Source organism: Lytechinus pictus, chromosome 3, assembly GCF_037042905.1.
Source record: "Lytechinus pictus isolate F3 Inbred chromosome 3, Lp3.0, whole genome shotgun sequence".
Lineage (NCBI taxonomy): Eukaryota > Metazoa > Echinodermata > Echinoidea > Temnopleuroida > Toxopneustidae > Lytechinus > Lytechinus pictus.
In genome coordinates, this window is record NC_087247.1 from 58,996,676 (window position 1) to 59,022,844 (window position 26,169).

The 26,169-nt window shown below is 33.1% G+C and overlaps 1 protein-coding gene across 1 annotated transcript; it reads right to left on the reverse strand.

The window, feature by feature from the left end:
• Nucleotides 1–392: 392 nt before the first annotated feature.
• Nucleotides 393–25,800, reverse strand: LOC129256899 (mitochondrial substrate carrier family protein U-like). Its single transcript, XM_064096034.1, has 10 exons — nt 25,614–25,800; nt 18,215–18,354; nt 17,479–17,684; nt 17,028–17,193; nt 15,351–15,536; nt 8,747–8,906; nt 7,334–7,473; nt 6,247–6,452; nt 3,710–3,875; nt 393–2,463 (listed from the first exon to the last, which is right to left on the reverse strand). Exons 1-10 carry the CDS (start codon nt 25,739–25,741, stop codon nt 2,276–2,278), a joined length of 1,686 nt encoding a protein of 561 aa, XP_063952104.1. The 5' UTR covers nt 25,742–25,800; the 3' UTR covers nt 393–2,275.
• Between the last annotated feature and the right edge of the window lie 369 nt (nt 25,801–26,169).

The window sequence follows — 26,169 nt, forward strand, 5'->3', positions numbered from 1 at the left end:
ATAGTCTAATTGTCAAGTAAATGTTATCAGGCAGCTAGCAATAGCTTTAGCTTAATAGCAAAGCATTTGCTCGCTCATTTTTATGCATCTGGAATCAAGCAAAAGCAATAGCTACATTTTATGCATCTGACTCAATGGATAATGTTATCAATCACCACTGGTGGTAGATAGTACGTCTGAGTGCTCTTGTATTACGAGTGGTAAATGATCACAACTCACAACCACATTCGTGCTTTGGATAACAAGTCACAATAACATATGAATGATGATACCACTATACTGGCTGGAACTATAAAGGGAGATTTTTTATCAAATGAACTTCCAATACCCTTGCTTCATTCCACATAAACTGCCAACAGAATCTCTCAATATCAACCTTGGTTTTAATGAAATATATTTATATATTTATATAAATCTGCATACAAAATATGACGAGCCAATATTTTATGCATGAAACAACGATTTATAGAAAATGTATTAAAAAAGTTTAAGATATGTAAATGACTAGAATATCAAGTATTGGCACAAATTCACAAATGCAATGTTGCTTTTAAGCATACATGCACACAGACATGATTTATAAGAACAATATTTGAGAAATCTGTAATTACACCAAATTTGTTTAAAATGTCTTTAGTGAACGTGGGACATTTTCTTGGAAGCATTTACGTTATAAAATAATTCATTACAAAAGATTTATTATATGTTTTTCAAAGACGAGAGATCTATAAAACCTAAGTCATTGCACTTTTATCATGATTCAAATAGAAAAAAATTGTGTCCTCCAAGTACTCTTGTTACTTTCTCATGCTTTTTTACACTGATGTTATACTACATTAAAATTTAATCACAATTCTAAAAATATGAATTATATTGGAACAAAATACTTCTGGTTAAAAGAGATAAGCAATTTACAGTCCTCTGATTTTTACATTCTTCATATAAGTGAATATATTCTTGCTTTAAGAGGATTGTGTAGATTTTCTGTCATAATTTTGCTCGGTCGTAACCCAATACCCTGTTAATACCATCAGTTTAGGTATGTTCCACCATCTAATGCTACGATCACAGATAACTTAAAGAACACAGTACAAATGATACACATAGCAATAAATAGTATGAAATTTTTTGTATAGTGTTCTTAAAGGTATTTGTGACCGTAGCATACGTTCTATTTTATATTCAATAGTCTGCGTAAATCATGTAGACACTAATATCATTAAAATAATATTCAGCTTTAAAATGCTTCAGCAAAATTTGGAACTTAAAGGAACTCTGCAACATGTCCAGGTGAATGCAAAGGTATAAAGTATCTGAGGGGACAAGTGAGAAATTCGGATCCAATATCTAATAAGATAGTAAACTCTACATCAATTTCTAAGAAGGGTGGTCAGAGTTGAATTTAAGTGTGAACAGAAATATAGATACCAAAATTTGTGAATTTTCTTGTAGCAGATACACTTATGAAGCAGTAGATCATGTTATAGAAATTTTGTACTAAACCCCACCCCTACCCACTTGTTATGCTATGCCGTTGAACTAATCGCGCTTATATCATTGGATCCCTCTCATATGCACTTAAACCTATGACATGCACGGACAAAATACAGTGCCATCAGAATTTTGATTATTCTAGTAATGTCCCCCTCCCCCTTCAATTTACAAGGCTGCATGGAGATGATCATTGTCCAAAATTACGTTCCTGGGAATATGTACTCCATCCCTTCTCCTCGGAGTTGGAAAATTCTAAATCAATAGTAACATGGTACTGTTCTCTAAAGGGCAAGTCCACAAAAAGTTGAATAAAAAGAGATTAATCAATTGAGTACAACATTGAACATTTTATCAAAATCAGATGTAAAATAAGAAACATTTTAAAATTTCACTTAATTTTACAAAACAGTAATATGCACATCCTGGTCTGTATGCAAATTAGGTGACATCACTCACCATCTTTTTATATTTTATTCCTGGTACATGAAATGTGAAATTTTATATCTTAATTTTTTTCCTCATAGTCTAATCAACATTTAATTCCTCTATGAATATGTGACATTGTTATTTTTACAACCCGTCATGATTCATAGAGATGTTTTGTTACTGTCAAATCTATAAGTATGAAGTATTCTATATTCATATATTAAAATACAAAACAATACTTAGTGGGTGACTTAGTGAGCGACTTTCTTATTTTACATCCGATTTTGATGAAATTTCATCATGTTTGATTATTCTTTTTATTCAAATCTACATTTTTTTGGGTTGGACTTTACCGTTAAATAGGATGAATTCCAGCAAGACATCTAAGCTGCTCGAAGATTAGGAATGATATACATGTATGAGGTCCAAGCCTAAGCCAGTTAGAGAAAAAGCCTTTATAGAGACCATAGAAACCTTCGCTTTGCAGTATTTTTAGGAGACAGTCTAAGGAGCCTCGATACAATATCTCATCTTTTGCAACACCTGCAAAAAAAGCAAAGATATTGTGTAGTTGACTGACAATCAAATAAATAGAACATTTTTATTCTATTCATACTCATAGGATTTTAAATTTTCCATGAAATAAAATCAAAATGATATGTCTTTCTCTACAAACTGTATGCAGATTCAACATGTCTCACATAATTTTGATGTGTGTTAATATCAAAGATAATTTTTTTTACAGTTGTAAAAAGTTTCAAGTCACAAGTCCTTGTGAGATTATTTTCCATGTGAATTATTGCAAACATATTCTTTATGGGAATACAATTTGATATACCCATGATGGGAATAATTTAATATGAATAAAAATTAAACTGGAAGCCAAACCAAATAGAAAATTCTTTTGAGAAAAAAGAGAAGAGAAAACATTGTGATAACACAAAAAAATATGAAAAGCGCTTAAGTGAGAGTTTGAACAAAATTGGATAAGGATATGAATTCTTTAAACTATAACAGTTGTAATCAACATACTTCCAAGCAATTTCTGAGTTACTCCATAGGTTCGGCCATTGTATCATAGGGTAACCCTTTTACAAAAAATTACTCAATTTATGTCATCTTCTTCATGTGACTTGGAACAATATTTATTTCTTTTTTTCCCCTGATAATTAAGTAGACAAGAAATTGGAGAGTTGTCCTTACCCGTTCTAATCTTATCACCAAATTGTCAATATGAGACTAACATATCCATAGTAATTTTGTTTTTACAAATTGCAAACTTTCTTAAAGATAAATGCCACTTGTGTTACTACTTCAAAATTAGTTTAGACAGAATCCAATAAATGACCACTCTAGTGTCTGTATGTATAAATGAAAAAAAAATTGTGACAAAGGATTCTGGAAGAAATTTTGTTTTTGCTGACAAAGTAGCAAAATAAGAATGGAATTTCAGAAAAATGTCAGGTATTTTTCCAAGCAATAACAATACACTGTCCAACATGTGCTCATGCGTTGGCAGTCTCCAGTGTAATAGTTTTTTTCAGCTTAGATTTCAGGATTTCACAAACATCAGTTTATGTAACTGTACCAGATCTCGACCTATGATGATATGTTCACAGCACAATTAACATTGGTTTTGCAGACTTTCTTGTGAAATCAGATTTTACTACAAATACTTTCATTTATCTTTAATCCTTGTTCACAATTTCTTCCAAACTTTCATCAGTCTGTAAGTTTTTCTTTCAGTTTTATTTTCAAGGCTGGGTTGCCATTCTTGTTTATTTCTCACCTTTAATTTTCTGATTCATAATTCTTGTTTTAATCACATCGACTGGTGAGGTAGCAAATGCTGTAGTGAAACCTGCCCCCATTGACGAAACAAAATGGAGCTTTATCCCCTCTGTCATCCAGCCTCTATTGAGTATGGAATGCTTTGTGTGATCATAGGTTGGGACCTGTAAGTAAGTCAGAAGAGAAAGTATACAAATAGCAAATAGGCATGAGTTGGGTTGAATAGAGTGTCTCTTTCTTTCACCGACTGCGAAATGTCGCACCATTTCATGAATAAGAATATTCGCTATTAGAGTTGTAAAATGCCTCTGAAGTTAGCAAAAATTTGAACATTAATTGATATTTCTCTATGAAAATGAGAAAGAATTATGAAAGAAACAAGCAAAATCCTTCAAATGCAGATTTGATCTGCAGCAGCTATGCGCATATAGCCAGTAAGGCTTATACATATTGCCGCATCTGCATTTATTTACTAAGCCCAATGATTTTAATTGTATTATGATGTCAAGACCATGCAATGGTACATTTTGGATGGTACTGTACATGTGCAACGGTACGATTTTTTGACATTCAGCCTTCCATGTACAACAAACTTAGTAGGCATTGTACAATAAAAATCAACTATTTTGGGGAAATCATTAGAAGTAGCAGACATACATAGTCTCATCATAAGAAGAAATAATAGAGAGATTGAACTATTTGATCTACATGGACAGAGAAAGATGGGTGTAGTTAGGTTTTAAGAAATAAACGTCAAAAAGTATTGTATTGATGCAAAGGTAGCTACCATGAGTTTATACAGCACATTCAATATGTTCATCTATCATGAACAAGTGGAATGCCTCTGGCCGTCTCACCTGCATCACGCGATTCAATATAGCAGCAGTGCTGATTTTGAAAACTACTATTACTCGCACAAGATGTTCAGTGATACTTGGTTATTCTTATTTCCACGTGTTATGAACTAGACCAATACACTTATAGAGATATGATGGCAATTCAACAAATACCCCCAACATGGCCAAAGTTCTTTGACCTTACATGACCTTTGACCTTGATCATGTGACCTGAAACTCGCACAGGATGTTCAGTGATACTTGATTAGTCTTATGTCCAAGTTTCAAGAGTCAGATCCATCAACTTTCAAAGTTATGATGGTAATTCAACAGATACCCCCATTATGGCCAAAGTTCATTGACCTTTGACCTTGGTCATGTGACCTAAAATGTGCACAGGATGTTCAGTGATACTTGATTACTCTTATGTCCAAGTTTTATGAACTAGACCAACACACTTTCAAATTTATGGCTGTAATTCAACAAATACCCCAATTTGGCCAAAGTTCATTGACCCTTAATGACCTTTGACCTTGATCATGTGACCTGAAACTTGCACAGGATGTTCAGTAATACTTGATTACTATTATGACTAAGTTTCATGAATCAGATCTATAAACTTTCAAAGTTATGATGGTAATTCAACAGATACCCCCAATTCGGCCAAAGTTCATTGACCCTAAATGACCTTTGACCTTGGTCATGTGACGTGAAACTCATGCAAGATGTTAAGTGATACTTGATTAACCTTATGTATAAGTTTCATGAACTATGTCCATATATTTTCTAAGTTATGATGACATTTCAAAAACTTAACCTTAGGTTCAGATCTTGATGTTGATTCCCCCAACATGGTCTAAGTTCATTGACCCTAAATGACCTTTGACCTTGGTCATGTGACATGAAACTAAGGCAGGATGTTCAGTAATACTTGATTAACTTTATGGCCAAGTTTCATGAACTAGGTCCATATACTTTCTAAGTTATGCTGTCATTTAAAAAACTTAACCTCAGGTTAAGATTTGGTGTTGACGCCGCCGCCACCGCCGCCGCCGTCGTCGGAAAAGCGGCGCCTATAGTCTCACTCTGCTATGCAGGTGAGACAAAAACGTTAATTAAAGGTTTGCATTATTAGATTTTTGAAGGAAAGTTTGCATTTACCTTGACATTCCAATTCACTAATGTGCTTTTGAAAATACTAATACCTTAATATTGTTTCAGTATAGCAATTACATTTTCTAAAATGTAAAGGAAACCCGACCCCAAATGATTTTTTAAATATCTTACTGAGTGATTATACATACATAAGTTATGTTTGACACCTGGGGGCCATTTCATGAAGCTGTTCGTAAGTTAAGAGTGACTTTAAGAATGACTGGTGAACCTTTCTTGTGGTAAATGATATTCACCATTATATGTTCATTGGTGATAATTTAGCATGTAAGAAAGGATCACCAATCGTTCTTAAAGTCGCTCTTATCTTACAAACAGCTCTATGAAACACCCACTACTTGAAACAATACTCAGGGTGATCCACATATAGTAGCATATGTATACCAGGAGAAATCTAATGGATATTAGCAGATACATGTAGAAACAGAGCCAGTCATTGTAGAGTATTATACTATGTAAGCCTATTTACACAATGTCAACAACTTCCTGATATTCGCCCGATTAATTTGTAAAATCAAGCTTCTACCTGAGCAGCAGTAAGAATCATAGCCCTCTGCACTGTGGGGACAGTACCCCTGTAAAGACCTCTTAGACCTTCTGTTTTAGCTATATCAGAGACAGCATGTAGGAAACCCCTGTACCTTGGTTGTTGTCCAGGCAGTAGTTTCCCATCTCCTTGAAGTCTGATCCTGACAATGTCCATAGGATTGGCAATCCAACTCCCCAGTGCCCCTGAAGGAGATAAAAGAAAATTCATGATTAGTAATTTTTCACCACACTTTATTTATGCATCAAATTCAATTATACAACTCCCAAGAATGTTCTGTAATCTGATCACATGAAGGTCCAAATCGGATCACATGATATTCAGTGAATTGCTTTATATGGCATCCAATATGCACTATCCTGCACTCTGACGTCATACCAAATGTACTATCCTGCAGCTCTGACGTCAGAGTGCAGGATAGTGTGAGGAATAGATCTAAAATTTAGATCAAATATAGCATTTGGGGCATTTCAGTATTATGGGGGAGGGGGGTGTATTAAACAAACAATGCACGCATTCTTGTTAGAGGACCTAAATAATGAACTCTGTGCTCAACTCGCCAAATGGATATACCGCACTCGGTCCTGCAGACCTCAGTGCGGTATATCCATTGACTCTTCTAGCACATCGTTCATCATTTGGCCCTGCACACACGTGCTTACGTGCATTATTTGTATACTATATAATTTCATGCCTAAAAGCTCACTTCATGACAAATAAATATCAAGAGTCAAATAAATAAAAAATGGTTTATAGTATGAGAAAAAATAGGTGAGGCTGTTTCTTGAGGATTTACTAATCTGTTGACCACTGATTTTATAATTTTCATAGGATTTTAAAGGGCTACCTGGTTCCAGTGTTAATCGAACAACAGAGTTTACTATGCCATTTACCCTTACATACACCACAAAACATAAATTTGAAATTAAAAAGTCTCATGTGGCTTTGATTAAACTATCGTCTTCTCATGTTAGCCCTCATTGTTGTTTTAACTGAATGCAATTTAAATACAAAAACACTTATAATTTCTAGAAAAGATACAACCCAAATCTTAATTCAGTATTACCTGCTGTAGCACCAGCAGCAAGTTTTATAATGAGTAAGGTTCTGGTTGGATCTGTTGCTCCATATAGTTTCTTGATTGGTTCATAAGAACCAAAACGTAATGTACTGTAAATGGCTTCCCTAATTAATGATGGAGTAAGTCTGCAAGAAAACAAAATACACAATATCAAAATAAATAAATGCTCCAATAATTGTTTTCAGCTTAGTGTAAAAATGCAATAAGGTATGGAGTTTTGGGGTTATTGTCAAGTTTGATATAGAATGCATTCAGCATCAAATAATTGACTACATAAAATTATGAAGTTCCACATTGAAGGACAAGGTGTCTATAGAAATCAAATCAATATACAGATATAACAATTTCACAAGCATACTTTTCAAGATTTACAGCATTGTGCAAAACGAGAGTGGATGCTCATCACTTCATTTGAGGATCAAATGATATACAGTGCGTCCCAGAAAAAACGAAACCGAGATTACGCGATGATTTATCATAACTTAATCACAAATACAGTAGACAAATGACCTACCAATGTAAAGCTTAGAATCTTCTCTTTCATCTGATATTACTTAGATTATTCCTCATTCACGCATGAGTGAGCAAAAACAATTTGATGAAAGGATACCAAAAACTCATTTGGCGGGGGTATCTAAAATTTCAAAAAGAAAATCACATGCCTAAAATGTTCAATATCTGCTCTTTTATTTGATACCTTAATCACAAAAAATGGTCTAGAAGTAAAAAAGTTATGTTCCCTCGAAACAATGCTTGTATTTCCATAATTTCATTACATAAACGTGTTTTCACCGGTTTCCCACAGAAGCTATCGCATGGTTAACAAAAGACTTAATGCATGGCTGATCGTCAACAAAACGGAGTGTCAAGTGAGTTTGAACGCTAGCCTGGAGAACCTCTTAATTTTATGAAATTATTGAAATTCAAGCCTTATTTCAATTAACCATAACTTTGTTATTTCTTGACCATTTTCTGTAATTGAGGTATCAAATTAAAGAGCAGATATTGAACTTTTTAATAATGTGGTTTTCTTTTTGAAACCCAGATACAGCCTGCCAAATGACTTTTTGGTATCCCCTCTTCAAATTGTTTTTGCTCACTCATGCGTGAATGATAAATAATCTAAGTAATTTCAGATGAAAGAGGAGATTCTAGGCTTTACAATGGTAGGTCATTTGTCTATTGTATTTGTGATTAAGTTATGATAAATCATCGATAAATCTTGGTTTCGTTTTTTGTGGGACGCACTGTACAACAGACATGCCGTGAGAAAAATACCCTGCTATATAATTTGAAAAATAAATAAGTATCATTCATTGCAAACTGTTTGTGAATTGTGACAGAGCAATATTTAAGTGTAAGGTTGATAAAGTGGAATAAGAATTAAAGTTAACTAACCCTTTATAGAGTCCTTTGATGCCTTCATCCCTAGCAACCGTTACTAAGCCCTGGAAGAGACCCTTGTAGTAACGTTCTTTGTAGGCTTTTATGGCTGATTGTCTGGCCAGTTCACCTTCTAACTGAATGCGAACCTTTGTCACCTCAACTGGGTTGGTACCTGAGAGTTTAGATCAATAAGTTCTAAAGAAATGGAGTTCTCTTATAAAGAGATAAGCAAGTTCTTATTTTTATGTAAGTTTTAGCAAGCAACAACACATGATCAGTTTGTTTTTATGTTCCACCTATTCAGGTATAATTTTCTCTTTACGGTAGTTATCTGGATAGGTTTGGTTTAAAAAGAGTAAGGGAAGATGCAAGGTGCCGCTTCCTAAGAGAAAGTTACCAGCTAGAAATAAAACATTTTGCATCCAAACATTGACATACATTAACAAGGGGAAGCTTGAGAGAAAGATATAATTTATACAATGCAATTTTTATGCAACCATTGCATATTTTGCAGGTGGGATTATATACAAATTAAATGGTTGATAATTCACACTTCAAAGATTGATAATTTAAATTAAAATGACAAACATGATCTTAAAAACGTTATAATTACATGCCCATAATGATGCCATGCATTAACTCAATTCATCAAACACCCTCCCCCCCCCCCCAGCCTTATGATTCTCAATACATGTACGATTTGGAATTAAACATGAATTACTGTGTACATATCATTTATCATTAGGCCTATACATTCATGGAGATCTGCCCATGATTTATCTCCTGTCAACTGCAGCTTGATGGATATATTTTCAATGCATGGGCCTCTACTTTGTGTACGAGGCCTATATAAAAGTAGGCTTGTATGTACATAAACCAATAATACTCACAGCAAGAAGCACACATACAAGAGGTACCTGCTGCAGCATATCGTAGTCCAGTCTCCTTCCATTCATCCATATTCAGCTATGTACACTGAACAAGGATAGACCTAGTAATTACAACCCCAACCTCGGAAATAGAATTCCATGTACATTGACCTGCTCCATACAAATATTATCATTCATGCCATGCAACAAAGGTGACCTCAGGACAAGCTTTGTTAGCAGCACTGTGCTTATATACATATACCAAATCAGCAGTGCAATTGACCATGTTCATGTGGACTCCAATGTAGACTCTGTTCTTTTACTTTATGATGGGTTTGTATTATAAGCCATTATGAGGCCCATTCCAGAGGTTCCATCCCATTTGCTACGGTGAATATTGCTCCAATGAGCAATTAATGCACGAACATTTGAAATGTCACTGTTCTTTGGGGGCCTGTTCCACAGACCTTTTCTATCATATCAAAAGTACATTATTGATCAAGAACTGTATGTAGTTCTCACCTCTGCATGACCTTTGTATTTACTCAACTTTGCTCATGCAAATGCACATAGCTGGATTGTTCAGATGGTGAGCCTACATTCAAAAAGAAATCACTGGATCATTTAGGGGGAAAAAAACCCAGCTCATATTGATTTGTTGTTTCTAGATATTTAATAATCTATTAAATCAATTTCTCTTTCATTTATTAGTTCATTTATTCGTTCATTTATTCATTCATCTATTCAGTCAATCAGTCAGTCAGTCAGTCATTCAGTCAATCAACCATTAATTCATCTGCACATTTATTCACTCATGTTCTACATTTTAGCCAAATGTATTTCCTTGTATTTCATCCAAAAAGCAACGTCTTATCTGCAGCAGACTAAGCCTTGGTAGAATGTGTTATCTAATCCATTCATTCATTCCATTCATCATGCAGGCAACTGATGTCACTAAACAAAAAAATATATACCACATTCCTTTATTTTTTTCTATTAAAATACCTAAAGTACTAAGTACTTACAATCTATGCTATCATTTCTGCCCCCATCCACTTATACACGCACACACTCTAACATTCTCACATACCATAACACACAATATTAAGATACTGTATTAAATATTGGCTTTCAATTTCCACTCAAAATATTTGTATCATTTCATACTTCAAAAGCACAATAGCCAATGTCTAGAATTTCTTTGAAATCACTTTGACATTTTTTTGGCTCTGTGTATGACAATTATACTAAAACATAACCTCTCTGTAATTGAAAAATTATTACAGATTAACATAAAATAGATACACACATAGTTTGTCTTGTCAATAATTTTTATATATTTCAATGTACATGTTCAGGCAGTTATATATATGTATTGCTAGTTTTACAGTTAAAATAAGTTTTCAAAAGTTCAGTTACAAATATACACAGAATCTTAACATTTAATAGAGTAGCATAAAAATAAGCATAGACTCACACATTTAACAATGTGCACATGATATGAAAATTAATCGAGAATAGCCCATTTTACATAGGAAATACACAATTACCCTGTTGAATTGGTGAATATTGAAAATTGGTGAATATTATACATTACATGTACAAGCAGCAGCAGCCTTTGACCAGGTGGGTGTTTCATCAAGCTGTTCGTAAGTTACAAGCGACTTTAAGAACGACTGGTGATCCTTTCATGTGTTAAAGGGTGTACACCAAAATGTTCATTGGCGATGGTTAAGCGTGTAAGAAAGGATCACCAGTCGTTCTTATAGTCGTTCTTAACTTATGAACAGCTTTATGAAACGGCCCCCAGGTTCATAATTCATTTTACATAGGAAATAAATGATTACCCTGATGAATTGTTGAATATTGGAAAATGTACTTGTAATATGGTGAAATGTTCAAAAATCATCTATATATATATATATATATATATATATAAGAATAGCAACTATGTTCCAGTCAGATCTCTTTAGACCAAAGAAATGATTTCAAACTAGAAGAGATTTGACTTAAAATAGTGTTTTGAGTAATAACGGTCAAAGATATGTAGTTGACCGGTGATCATTTTACTTATAGGAGGTAAATTCAGGCAGACTTACACATTACCCAAAGAAGTAAGTCAATGTCATTTGTCAGTGTTTCATCAATCATGATGCCTTAAACTTAATATTAATTTCTTCATTCATTATAGAGAATGAAACTTAAAGGCTATCTGAGTAACATTTCAGAAAAATGTCATATCTTACAACAATGCACTACTGCTAATAAATCAAAATCAATAAAAATAATATTTTTATGACAAGCACAAAGGCAGAAACCACTAAAGCAACCAGAGGGAGAGTAAAATTAAGTAATTAGTGGTGCATGTATATGCATACAGAAATGTTTTCAAATTCTTAAAGTAAATTGATTTTCATTGTAATTTTTAGAATGATATCAACCATTTACATACACAGTCTATCCATTGCTTGATTATCTTAAAGGGGTTGAGTAACTTTGTGAAGGTTTGCAAAAGTCTGAGCCAAAGTGCCCTCTATGCTTAGAAGAAACCCTGAAAATTTAATTTCATAAGCATCATTTCATGCTTCACAATAAGTTAAGAAAAATACTATTTTCCCTCCATACCTTGCAGTGGTAACTTACATGGACACAATAAAAATATAATAATAATAACTAGTATTTCATACGCTCTCCATAGTAAAACTATATGTTTACAAACATATCAAACTACATAGATATGATTGTAATGACCATTATTACAGCATTTAAGTGACCGAGTATCTTAAGAATCTCAGGTGATTCCTGTCTGACCTTAAGGTTTGAAATTATGATTACAGTATTGGCTGCAAAAGAAAAAAAATTACATCCTGAATGAAGTGAACAATCCCTTTAAAATGGGCAAATGAAGACTACCCCTGAACTTCTGATGACTGCACAGTCATAGTGTGTCAAGAATACATTAACATACTTCAGAAATGATATACATCTACAATATTCCTCCATCATGAGTAGTTTGTGCACTATCCACATCAGTTGAATTTAAATGATGCAGTTTTCACACACAGACTTGTAAAAAGTACAAAAATATATGCATTTCATAGTTTGAGGTAGGAATTACAACAGATATGTGGAACAGCCTTATGTAATATTCAGCACAAGATTTGGTATGTTTACAAATGGCTTCTTGAACGAAAAAAATAAAAAAAACAGTCAGCACATGATAGAGAAAACATCATCTTCAATATAGTGATTACAAATTTGTTCAGTATAAACATCCTGAACACTAAAATTTTACTATAAATTCATAAATATCAAATGAAAGATCTATATAACAATATCTATGGAAATTGCCTGAGTAACAGTAATCAAAATTGAGCCCTCACAATCATGTATCCCATCATTTTCACTTCATATTTTAAACTGCAACAAAAATAGTTATATTTCCTTATAAATAATTTCATGAATATAATTATTTTTATATATCAAAATAATTTAAATTCATCATGACATTATTTTTCTTCTATAAAAATGCATGAGTCATGACAATTTTTTTATATTGAAATTTTACATGTACACACTATAAAAAATCTCATGCAAGCACAAACTACATGAACACTAAAGCTAGGTGCACACTACACCATCCATTGTCATCCTATTTTCAAAGAAATTGTAATATAATTTGATATGAACATTAAAACCAGTTAGATTTTAATGATAAAATTCTTAAGAAGTAGTATAAATACTAAAATCAAACTTCCAGTCTATTTTGAGCCTCCTTGAAATGATAAAAGCAATTCAATTCCAAATCGTGACTCATAATCAGTTGCCACTTGAAGCAAATTTTGATTTTATTCCAACCAAAAGGCTTGCAGCAAAACAAAAAATTATGATTTTAGTTGTTAGCAATATACTGAATTTTATACAAAGTACTTAGTCTTACTTCTTGGATGGAAAACATGTTTTGTTCCAAAAACGTGTTATTGTATTATAGTAGTATTTAGTTATCTCAAACTTGTTTTGAGATCGAATGGTTAGTACCGGTCGTCTTTTTAGCAAGTCAAAGCTACATTATTAAAAAAAATTAAAGGTTAGGGATAAATGATGAATTCACTTAAAAATATAGATATATCCATACCTTTAATCTTAAAGAAAAGTTGCTCTTAACTTTTTTTAAACCTGAAACATGCACACTAGTCTCCGATTATCACAGAATAAATTAATACCTGATTACTAGGTTCTCAGGAAAGAAAAATCCATAAATATTTATCATCATTTTCCTAAGAATGTAGATTTGTTAGGCTTTCAACAACTTTTTAGTGCATGCATCCATATGTGAGGGAATGTTTGACTTTGCACTTGATGAACTGGATGGAAAGCATGATACATAAATCCAATTTTTAATGCAGAATGAGAGGTAGAATGTTTAAGAAAAGAAACCCTGTTACTGGGAAGCACTCTAAGCTTCATGAATGCTTTGATTAAAGGCCACCGCTAACCTTGCCATCAGTCTGTGAAAACATTTGCAATAAACAATTTGATGCGAATATTGAGACATGGAACATCTTCCTGCGCAAAATACTTAACTTGTTTTTACTTGTAATTTAATGAAGAAACTTGCAACAATTTACTTTCAAAATCATAGAAAATTACATACCGTGCATTCCTTAAATATCCTGACACATAACTTACACAAGATTCCATTTAAAAAAATGTATTGAATCATAAATTACAAAAAAAAAATACATGACATATGGGGCAGACACCACAATGTGACGTCACAGATCATCACTACAATTATTCATAACTATGTACATTTCTCTGGAGGATTTAGATCAAACCCTCGTTAATGTTTCTCTCAAATTTTTTATTTTAATTCCTTTTTCATGATATAAAAGGATTGTTTTTAAATGATTCAAATAAGAGGCTGAAGTTACATCTACATGCATATCTAATATCTAAAACAGAAATTGTTCATATTTCCTACCCCATTTATCATAACGACACTTATGTGACTAAATATAACCCTTCACCAACTACTTGAAAATGTTCCAAACAGGTTAATCTCTCTGAAGTAATAAATCTCCTTGGTTGTTATTTTGCCAGGGACAATTACATGTATACATCATATAAAAAAATTCTTGAGAATAAGAATGGGTAATCATTTAAAGGTTAAGTCCACCCCAGCTAAAAGTTGATTTGAATAATTACACAATCATAACAGTGAAAATTTCATAAAAATCAGATTTAAATCTTGAAATTTTAAAGTTCCGTTTGTTTTCTTAAAACAGTTGTTAAGCACAACACGGGTGTTTATGCAAATAAGAGAGAACCAATGATGTCCTTACATACACTTTTTCTTTTGTAATGTGATTGGTTAATATGGAATATTTCAATTTGTGCAAATTTAGCAATTAAGTACCAGTAGCTCTTTATTGAATAGGCTGTAACAATAGCAACCCTACACAATCAGGGTGGAATCGAATCTTGTTTAACATTATGAGGACAAATTGATATATTTTATATTCCATGTAAAACAAAATATAAAACAAACAGTTTCCAGGATGTGCAAATATATATAATTTTTTTGTGAAATTAGGAAAAACTTGGGTGAAAGTTTCAGTTATATGTTGTTGTTTTTTCTTCATATATTCAAATTGACCATATTTTGGGGTAGACTTGTAAATTCTTGCAAGAAACACATAATTCATTCCCATCTATTCTTATTACCTATAATGGAAGCTTATGTTAAATGGGGTCTATCCCAGCTAACCTTCTGAGCTGTTCAAATAAGATAAAACTGATGATGGTATGTGGTCCTATCCTCAGCCAGTTAGGGAAAAAACCTTTATAAAGACCATATAAACCCTCTGATTTGACCGTCTTCAGAAAACAATCAAGAGAGCCCTTGTATGCACGCTTTTCTAGTGGAAGATCTATGCACACAAGAAAAAAAATGAAAGAAGTAGCAGATATATTTACATGTAGAATGAAACAAAAAAATTCTTACAAGTAAATCTTACAACTTAAAGACTTAGTAGGTTTTAAATGTTGCATTTTAAACAATATAAGATAACAGAAAACAAATGAAAATTAGAAGCCGACTTAACATAAAAAAAATCTTTAATATATATATGTAATGGCAATGGCACTCGACCCAGTCAGTGGTGTAATGGGCAAAACATTTTGAGGGGTTTCAGTATGGCACATGGGGTGAAATTTCTTCTTAAAATTTGACCTTTTCAAAATAATACTTTGATTTTATGACAGATTTTGACATATTCCAAAAATTATACATTGTTTTACCCTTTTCCCTTTCATTTTATATCTTTCTTTCTCTCTTTGTCCCCCCCCCCCCTCAGTCATGAAACTTCCCCAAAGCTCCCTCTCCCCCTCCCTATCTATATGCAAGTGTCTACCCTATCAAAATTAAACAAGTGGAACGCCATCTGGCAGTGTCGCCTGCATTACGCAATTCAAGATAGCAGCAATGCTGAATTTGAAAACGACTAATATTATTCACAATAAACACCATTCATAATTCATTGACTGTAAATGACATTTGACCTTGTTCATGTGACCTAAGGCTTGCGCAAGACAATCAGCAATACCTGATTGCCCTTACGTCCAAATTTCATGAACTAGATCCATAAACTTTCGAGGTTGTGATGCCAATTCAAAATATACCCACAACATGGCCAAAGTTCTTTGACCTTGGTCACATGACTTGAAACTCAAACAGAATGTTCTCTGATACTTGATTACTCTTATGTCAAGTTTCATGAACTAGATCCATAACCTTTCAAAGATATGATAATTCAACAAATACCCCCAACATGGCTAAAGTTCATTGACCATAAATGACCTTTGACCTTCATCATGTGACCTAAAACTCATTCAAAATGATTTTTTTTTTTCAAGTAATACTAGAATACCCTTATGTCCAAATTTCATGAACTAGGTCCATATACTCTCTAAGTTATGATATTTCAAAAACTTAACCTTTTGTTAAGATTTCAATGTTGATTCCCTCAACATAGTCTTAGTTCATTGACCCTAAATGACATTTGACCTTAGTCATGTGACCTGAAACTCGCACAGGAGTTTATGTAATACTTGATAACCCTTACAGTATGTCCAAGTTTCATGAACTAGGTCCATATATTTTCTAAATCATGACATTTTAAAAACTTAACCTTTGGTTAAGATTTCAATGCTGACGGAAATGCGGGGCCTATAGTGTCGCTCTGCTATGCAGGCGAGACAAAAGGAGAAAGTGTCATTCTATGAGGCAAAAGTATAGAATGACCGCCTCATTCAAATCACTGACTGAAGCTTTTTTTCAAGGCATTCCATACTAAACAAAATACATGCAGTTGTCCAATACACAACAATAATTTCAATCATTGCCTTTCAATAGCTCTTACCTTTAATTTTCTGATTCATCACCCTTGTTTTGATGACATCTACTGGTGAGGTTGCTAAAGCTGCCACAAAGCCTGCAACCATTGATGAGAATGTGTGTAACCTTAGGCCTTCTTCCATCCAACCTAGATTCAGCATAGTATGCTTGGTATGGTCATATGTTGGAACCTTCGGACGAAGGGAGTAAATAAAATTTGTTAATATTGTGACAGTAAAAAAAAAGTGAATAGCTAATTTGTTAATTTTTTCACAATTCAACATAGGGTTACTGTGAAAATCCTAAAAAACCTTTAACTTCAAGCTGAACTCATCATTATTTAACCAAGATTGACTTTTTTTTACTCTTCCCACTCACCCCCCCCCCAAGAAAAAACTTCATCTCAACCACATCATCTCTGAAGAAGAAAACCTCAGATCTAATATCCCACATTTCTTAAGAAAGGTCTACTCTACCTGAGCAGCAGTAAGAATCATAGCCCTCTGCACTGTGGGGACAGTACCCCTGTAAAGACCTCTTAGACCTTCTGTTTTAGCTATATCAGAGACAGCATGTAGGAAACCCCTGTACCTTGGTTGTTGTCCAGGCTCTAGTTTAGCCTCTGCTTGGAGTCTAACGCGTATCAGGTCTGTTGGGGTTGCTATCCAACTCCCTAATGCACCTAACATAATAGAACATAAAGATAATCATTATGAAATGGGTGTTAAGATTACTCAGATATTCAAGCAATCACCATTTTGTAGCCGATTTGTAATCATTCAGCTCTATGAAGCCACTCCCCATTTGAAGCCGTCTTGTAGCTGCTTTCTATTCATTCAGCAAAAAAGCCACTCGCCTTTCCTTTTGCCAATTTGTAATCATTCAACACAATACACACGCTGTTTTGTACCCGTTTTCTGCAGGTCTGCTGATTATTCTACATTCAGCATTCCATATCTACCCTAAAAAGGATTACCTTACTTGCCACCATTTTTAAGCCATTTTTTAGCCTTTCTGTATCTGTTTTCTAGCTATTTTTTTTTACCTAGACTTCTCCAAAAGGAGCAAGAAAAGAGGGGAATGGCTAAAAAGTAGCAAGTGGCAAAATTGGCAGGTCTCAGGGCTTGCTCACCGTGGTGGACTCATCATACAATAAAAAAAAACATTTTAACCAATCAGTTTCAAATGAACTTGATATGAAATAAATCCTACCTGATGTAGCACCTGATGCAAGCTTTTTGTAGAGAGGTGTATGGGCTGGATCTGTAGCACCGAAGAGACGTTTGATAGGTTCATATGCACCTATTCTAATAGAACTATAGCTAGCTTCTCTAACCAGGGCCGGAGTGACTCTAAATGGGAAGAAATGCAATAAATTATTTGAAACAACATACATAAATGTCATTAAATAATTTTAATATTTCCTTGAACTATGATACATGTACCTTGAAATTGCTGAACTTTCTGACAGACAATAAAAAGAAAGTGCACTACAAATCCATTGCTGTTATACTAAGTACTGAAGTATAATTTGCAATTAATTTTATTTTGTCTTGAATATATGTTCACTACACTTACAGGGAATACACAATTCCTTTTTTTAAACTAATTTTGTAATTACTTCACAATTTTATTCAAATCATGTTCATCTTGAAAGAAGTGGAAAATCTCGCCTGCATTGAAGGATTCAATACAGCAGCAATACTTTTCACAAAGAGATAAACAATTGGAAACAATTTCAATGTAAATTTTGATGATGCAACCAATGGAAAAGCTGCACTTATCCATGTATAGCAATCTTGCTACAAGTATACGCAGGCAAGAAAACAAAACCAAATCCCACCAGAAAACAGGGATCTGAAAAAGGAATTCAGAATTTATAAAGTTGCTCACATTGTATTTAATCTAAAGGTACTGTACATACTTTAATGTAATATACTAAAAGGATAAAGAGTTACCATTAGTCAGTTTCGCCGATTTTTTTTGGAGAAATTGAAAATTATATATTTTTGGAAAGGTTATTGTATAAGGATTCAGAATAAGAATGTTTCCATTTGCACCGTGACCTTTATGGTCGCCATCTTGGATTTTTCAAAATGGCCACCAAAAACAGGGTTTTCAACAATATCTCAGCTTCTGAGTAACCTAGAATCATGATTTTGACACTGAAACCACCTTTTATGAGGTCAAGGAATCTATTGGTATCAAAATAATAAAATTTATTCAAGAAAGAAAATCATTTTCATGATATTTTCTGTTTTTTTCTAGGTATTTCCAGATTATAATTCACATTAAAGTCCAAATTAGGTATTCCAAATTAAGTGACCTGAACATACCTTGTAGTAAGGGAAATGATAAACCAGTGCGTCATACATGCTTTTACTATTAATCATTTAGCATGTGTTTCAGGTTACGTAATGAAGGTAAAAAAGTCCAAATTAGGTATTCCAAATTAAACGACCTCAACATACGTTACCGTATGGGAAATGTTAAACCAGTCTGTCATTATGCTTTACGGATCATTTACCATTTGTTTCAGTTCATATGATTAGGTCAAATGTCACTTAGGGTCGATGAACTTTGGCCTTGCTGGCCGGGGTATCAACTTGAAATCTTAACCTATGTTAACTCTTAATGTGCCATTCACTGTAATCAGCAAGTGCCATTTTTTTTTCAAAGAGTCTATATTTAATTGTTTTATTTATAAAAAAAAGGGAATCACTCATGAGACAATGTTAAGCCTCTTGACCATAAGCTGAACTGAACAATGGAATCACTCATGCATGCAATGCACTCCTCAAAATACAATAGGCATAACAATAGCTGTATGACCATTGCACGAAAATGTGTTTGTGGCACTCCAGTGGATGCACAGATATGTGTTCATGGCACGTTAAGGGTTAAGTGTTTAAAAAGCCACCATAACCTATAGTGGATTTAGGTAATAAAGTACCAGTGATCATCTTGCATGATTTACAGGTCACATGATCAAGGTCAAAGGCCATTTGGGGTTAATGCAATTTGACCACGTTGTAGTTTCACTAACCAAAACAAAACTTAACCATAGTTAAAGGACAAGTCCACCCCAACAAAAAAATGATTTAAATAAAAAGAGAAAAATCCAACAAGCATAACACTGAAAATTTCATCAAAATCGGATGTAAAATAAGAAAGTTATGACATTTTAAAGTTTCGCTTAATTTCACAAAACAGTTATGCACATCCTGGTCGGTATGCAAATGAGGAGACTGATGACGTCATCCACTCACTATTTCTTTTGTATTTTATTATATGAAATATGAAATATTCTCATTTTCTCCTCATTGTCAAGTGAAACAGTTATTAATTCCTCCTTGAACATGTGGAATTAGCATTGGTTAATTCTATATGTTTCAGTCAAGTCGGTCCCTATGGTCAAATCTGTAAAAAATGAAATATTGTATAATTCAAACAATAAAAAACAAAAGAAATAGTGAGTGGTGGACATCATCGACTGTCTCATTTACATGTCACTGAGTTGTGCATATCACTGTTTTGTGAAAAATAAGCGAAACTTTAAAATGCCATAACTTTCTTATTTTACATACGATTTTGATGAAATTTTCAGTGTTTTGCTTGTTGGATTTTTCTCTTTTTATTCAAATCAACTTTTTGTTTGGGTGGACTTGTCCTTTAAGATTTAACTTTCATACAGTTAGTCAACAAGTAGGCCTATCAGCAAATCGATGAATGACTTTCAGGTTACTAGGCAAAGTTCAAAGATCAACTCAATTTAAATGTAAAAAAAGGTTAGGATTTTATATTTTAGACATATCTTTGAAAGTATAAGGACAAAAATGCATAGGCCTATAACGTTTAAAAGATTTCAGAAATTAGATGAGTATAATTTCAGGTTATTGGTACAAGGTCAAAGGTCATTTCAGATCAATTAACTTGGATAAGAATTTATATTTTGTTAATTACCTGCAAAATGCTTCAATTCAATTCAATTTATTTTTCATTCTTCAACATAATACAAATAAGTACAAGATAAATTAATTCAATTTAAATTAAAGCATGAACAAAATTCAACATTGAATAAATGATATACATATTCAATAAGTGATTCAAATATAAATTAACATGCATGTCAATTTTAAATCAATATAATCAATATAATTAAATATAATTATATATCATGAGAAAAATGGAGGGGACCACTGAAAAGCAAAGCTTGTAAAATGTGGACCCCTCAAACTTAACAATAAATGAAACTTGTATGAGATCGGTATTGGATATCACAAATGATGAGTTACAAAAAAAAAATATTTTAAGTCAAGGTCAAAGGTAATTTGAAACTTTATTATCAAATTAATGGGGGGGTTTTCTTTTCATTAAAAAATTATTCATCTTACAAGTACAGTAGCTTTCAAATTAAGTACTACTGCTACATGTATATTGGTTTGTGTACGGCAGGCGATCTGTCAGAATTCAACTTAAAGGTCAAGTCCACCCCAGAAAATTGTTGATTTGAATCGATGGAGAAAAATCAAACAAACATAACGCTGCAAATTTCATCGAAATCGGATGTAAAATAAGAAAGTTATGACATTTTAAGTTTCGCTAATATTTCACAAAACAGTTAAATGCACAACTCAGCAATATGCAAATGAGAAAGTCGATGATGTCCATCACTCACTATTTCTTTTGTTTTTTATGGTTTGAATTATACAATATTTCATTTTTTACAGATTTGACCATAGGGACCGACTTGACTGAAACATATAGAATTAACCAATGCTAATTCCACATGTTCAAGGAGGAATTAATCACTGTTTCACTCGACAAGGAGGAGAAAATAAGAATATTTCATATTTCATATAATAAAATACAAAAGAAATAGTGAGTGGGTGACGTCATCAGTCTGCCAATTTGCATGCCGACCAGGATGTGCATATACCTGTTTTGTGAAATTAAGCAAAACTTTGAAATGTCATAACTTTCTTATTTTACATCCGATTTTGATGAAATTTTCAGTGTTTTGCTTGTTGGATTTTTCTCCTTTTTTCAAATCAACTTTTTGTTGGGGTGGACTTGTCCTTTAAGTATACTTTGACAACAATTTACTGACCCCAAATGACCAATGATCTTCTCTAAATGCCCTAAGTGACCTAAAATTCCATTAGATTTGGTGATACTCGATAACTACATTGTATTATATGTAATATTAATCAAATAATTATGTCCTTATACTTTCAGAGTTGTGATGACATTTCAAAACATAATCCTTGCTTAAGTTTGAAATGTTGATAGCACAACATGATATGGGTAATGTTTCAGCTGTTTCTTAGTTTCAGGCTGACACATGTTCAAGGCCAAAGATCATTTAGTGTCAACTTCGACCATGTTCTTGGTATCAACATTAAAATCTTAACCAAGGTGAGGTTTTAAAGTGTCATAAAAACTTTGAAAGTGGAGGGACATATTTCATGTAAAAAAAGTTATCAAGTATTAAAATTGATAAATGAAATTTCAGGAAGGAACTCAAAGGATTTTTGTGGGTCAACTGTTTTCAACTGAAACAAAGTGGAATGCCTCAGGCAGAATCACCTGCACTAAATAATTCAATATGTAGAAGCAGTGCTGACTTCAAAAATAAATACCTTTCATGTAGGGGAGATCATTGGGGTTAGTTGGAATGCGGGGTAAGTTGAAACATTGTAATTTTCTTCAACGCCTTTAAATAAATTTATGCAATACTGCCCTCAATTTATTGCTATTATCAACAGCCATCCACCATATTACAGACAACACATGTGCAACAAGCCTGGTGAAGTTAGAAAGGAATTTTAGTTTTTTATCCTTCTGAGTAATTTTTTTCTCTTTCAGAATTTTTTATTATCTCAGAGAAGTTTATAGATTAAGTTGGCCTGTCTGGGGGTATAATGGACACTTGTACCAAGCTACAAAATAAGGTTATTAATATGCCATGGTGAAGTCCCTTTTTTGTGCTGTAAGCTTATAAATGTCAAATGGGCCTCTGGGGTTAGTTGGAACAAAATTGAAGAGGCTAGTTCCAACTTACCCCAAACTTAATTATGAATAAAAACATTGGATATGATAAAAAAAATGTATATCAGTATTTCACACTCTTTTGAACATGTATTGTATACTATGCTTGTTTTGTTTCTCAGTTAGGTCTGAGTGTGCATTTAAGGCCTATTGTAGGCCCCTAATGCAATATTAACCCTTATCAACCTGGGGAGGGGGTAAATTTGAGCTCCCCCTCGACAAATTTTGTCACTATGCCGTCGCGCTAATTTTTTTTATCGCACCGCTCGCTGATTTTTTACTTTAAAGGACAAGTCCACCCCAACAAAAAGTTGATTTGAAAAAAAGGAGAAAAATCCAACAAGCAAGCAAAAAACTGAAAATTTCATCAAAATCGGATGTAAAATAAAAAAGTTTCGCTTAATTTCATAAAACAGTTACGGTATATGCAGTTATGCACATCCTGGTCGGTGTGCAAATTGGCAGACTGATGACGTCACCCACTCACTATTTCTTTTGTATTTTATTACATGAAATATGAAATATTCTATTTTTCTCCTCCTTGTCAAGTGAAACAAAGTTTTATTTCTCCCTGAACATGTGCAATTACCATTATTTTAACAGTTTATGGTTAAGATAAGTTGGTCCTCATTGTCAAATCTGTAAAAATTGAAATATTGTATTATTCAAACAATAAAAAACAAAAGAAATAGTGAGTGATGGACATCATTGACTCTCTCATTTGCATATCGCTGAGTTGCGCATTGAACTGTTTTCTGAAAAATAAGCAAATTTTTAAAATGTCATAACTTTCTTATTTTACATCCGATTTCAATTAAATTTGCAGCGTTATGTTTGTTTGATTTTTCTCTATCGATTCAAATCAATAATTTTCTGAGGTGGACTTGACCTTTAAAGTCTTGCGCATCTTTTGAGAGCAAATTTTCAATGCCTGGGTGCTTGGTTTCGAAATTACACAACATTTTGTATGTGCATGTCGGACCCCAAATTGCTCAAAAACGTGATTCCATGTACAAGGTCAATGCAAATTGTGTTTTTCAACCAAAAATCATAAATGTATGATTATTTTTACTTCTGTTGGTTCAAATGGATTTATTTTATGCTATTTATGATCGCAAGAGTCCCCGCCAAAGTTCATCGGAAAAAACAATTAAAAACAAAGGTTCGAAAAAACAAAGAAATACAAATTAAAAAAAAAAAAGCCCGTAGATATATGCTTCAAGCTGATATATTGTTTCTAAAATCAAATCTATCATTTTACAGCCATTTTTGTCCAAAATGTTCCAACTAACCCCGATCTCCCCTAAGATGAATGATTTTTTCAAAAAGAGAAAAATAGCATTCATCTTAAATCCAAAGTTCATTGATGTTAAATGACCTTTTACCTTGACCTAAAAACTTCCTTTTCATTTCATATCATTGTGATATCCGAAAAAAAACATCTTATACAAGTTTTATTGTATTTCAAGATTATGAGCAAAATATACATCCTTATCCAAATTAATACATCTGGAATGACCTTTGACCTTGGACCAGTAACCTTAAATCAAAATAATCTAATTCCTGATACCTGTTAATCATTATATCCATGTTTAACTTAATACTGATTGATTATTTCAATTTTTTGAATATTTAAAATCTTACCTAAACTCTTTTTAATTTTGACCCCTAATTGACCACTTTAAATGGAGGACTGAAATTCATTTATCCATTTTCTGAAACTTTATCGCCATTGTATGAATTTTTTAAGAATAGGGGCTTGCTAAATTAGGCTTAGCTAAAAAAAAAAATCTTAGCATTGGTTAAGTTTTGAGAAGTGAAAATCACAACATGGTCAAAGTACAAAACCCTAAATGACCTATGACCTTGATCATGTGACTTGAAACTCATGCACAATGGTCTGTGATACTTAATTACCCATACCCTCTCTAAGCTATGATTATCTTTCAAAACCTAATTTTGTTTAAGATTTCAAGTTGATACCCCAACATGGTCAAAGTTCAGTGACCCTATGTGACCTTTGAACTTTATTACGTAACCTGAAACACATGCTAAATGATTAATAGTAAAAGCATGTATGACGCACTGGTTTATCATTTCCCTTACTACAAGGTATGTTCAGGTCGCTTAATTTGGACTTTAATGTGATTTATAATCTTAAAATACGTAGAAGACAGAAAATATCATGAAAATGATTTTCTTTCTTGAATAAAGTTGTTGATTTTGATACCAATAGATTCCTTGACCGCATAAAAGGTAGTTTCGGTGTCAAAATCATGATTCTAGGTTATACTCGGAAGCCGAGATATTGTCGAAAAACCCTGTTTTTGGTGGCCATTTTGAAAAATCCAGGATGGCGGCCATATAGGTCATGGTGCAAATGAAAACATTGTTATTCTGAATCCTTATACTATAAACTTTCCAAAAATATATATTTTTTAATTCTTCCAAAAAAACCTGGCGAAAGCTAAAAAATGAAAATAGTGAACCTTACTACATCCTTCAACTTCCCAAACTGACACTCATTTTATTTTTTTAAAGTGAAAATAAAAAATCTCACCCTTTATATAATCCTCTAACACCTTCATCCCTTGCAATAGTAAAAGCTCCTCTGACTATTCCCTTGTAGTATCTCTGCTGGTAAGCTGACCTTGCCTTTACTGAATTCAGCTCACCATCTAGTTGCATACGGATCTTAGTTACATCAATCGGATTGGTTGCTAATTTAGGAAATACAACATTTATGTAATGAGCCGTCAGCTACAGCTGAGCGTACAGACGCACCAGCGGATTGGCTGGCACGTTCGTACGCTCAGCTGTAGCTACGTTGACGGCGATCGAGCAATTGAAGAAGAACCTGACTGATCGTGATCTGTTTTTCATCAAAATTTGCTATTTTTGCAGCATATTTCTCGGAAAGGTGGTAAGCTGATTGAATTTTTTCTACGTGATGCTGGTGATGCCTATACGTCATGTAGCTTGGCAAAGAACAAAAAGAAACAAGATGGCTACATAAACATCGCAGGTTTTCCCCATCTCTTCATAATATTTTTCTCGTTTTTTTAATGAATTCTTGTTTTACAATGAAATCAATGTCATATAGATCTAGACTAGAT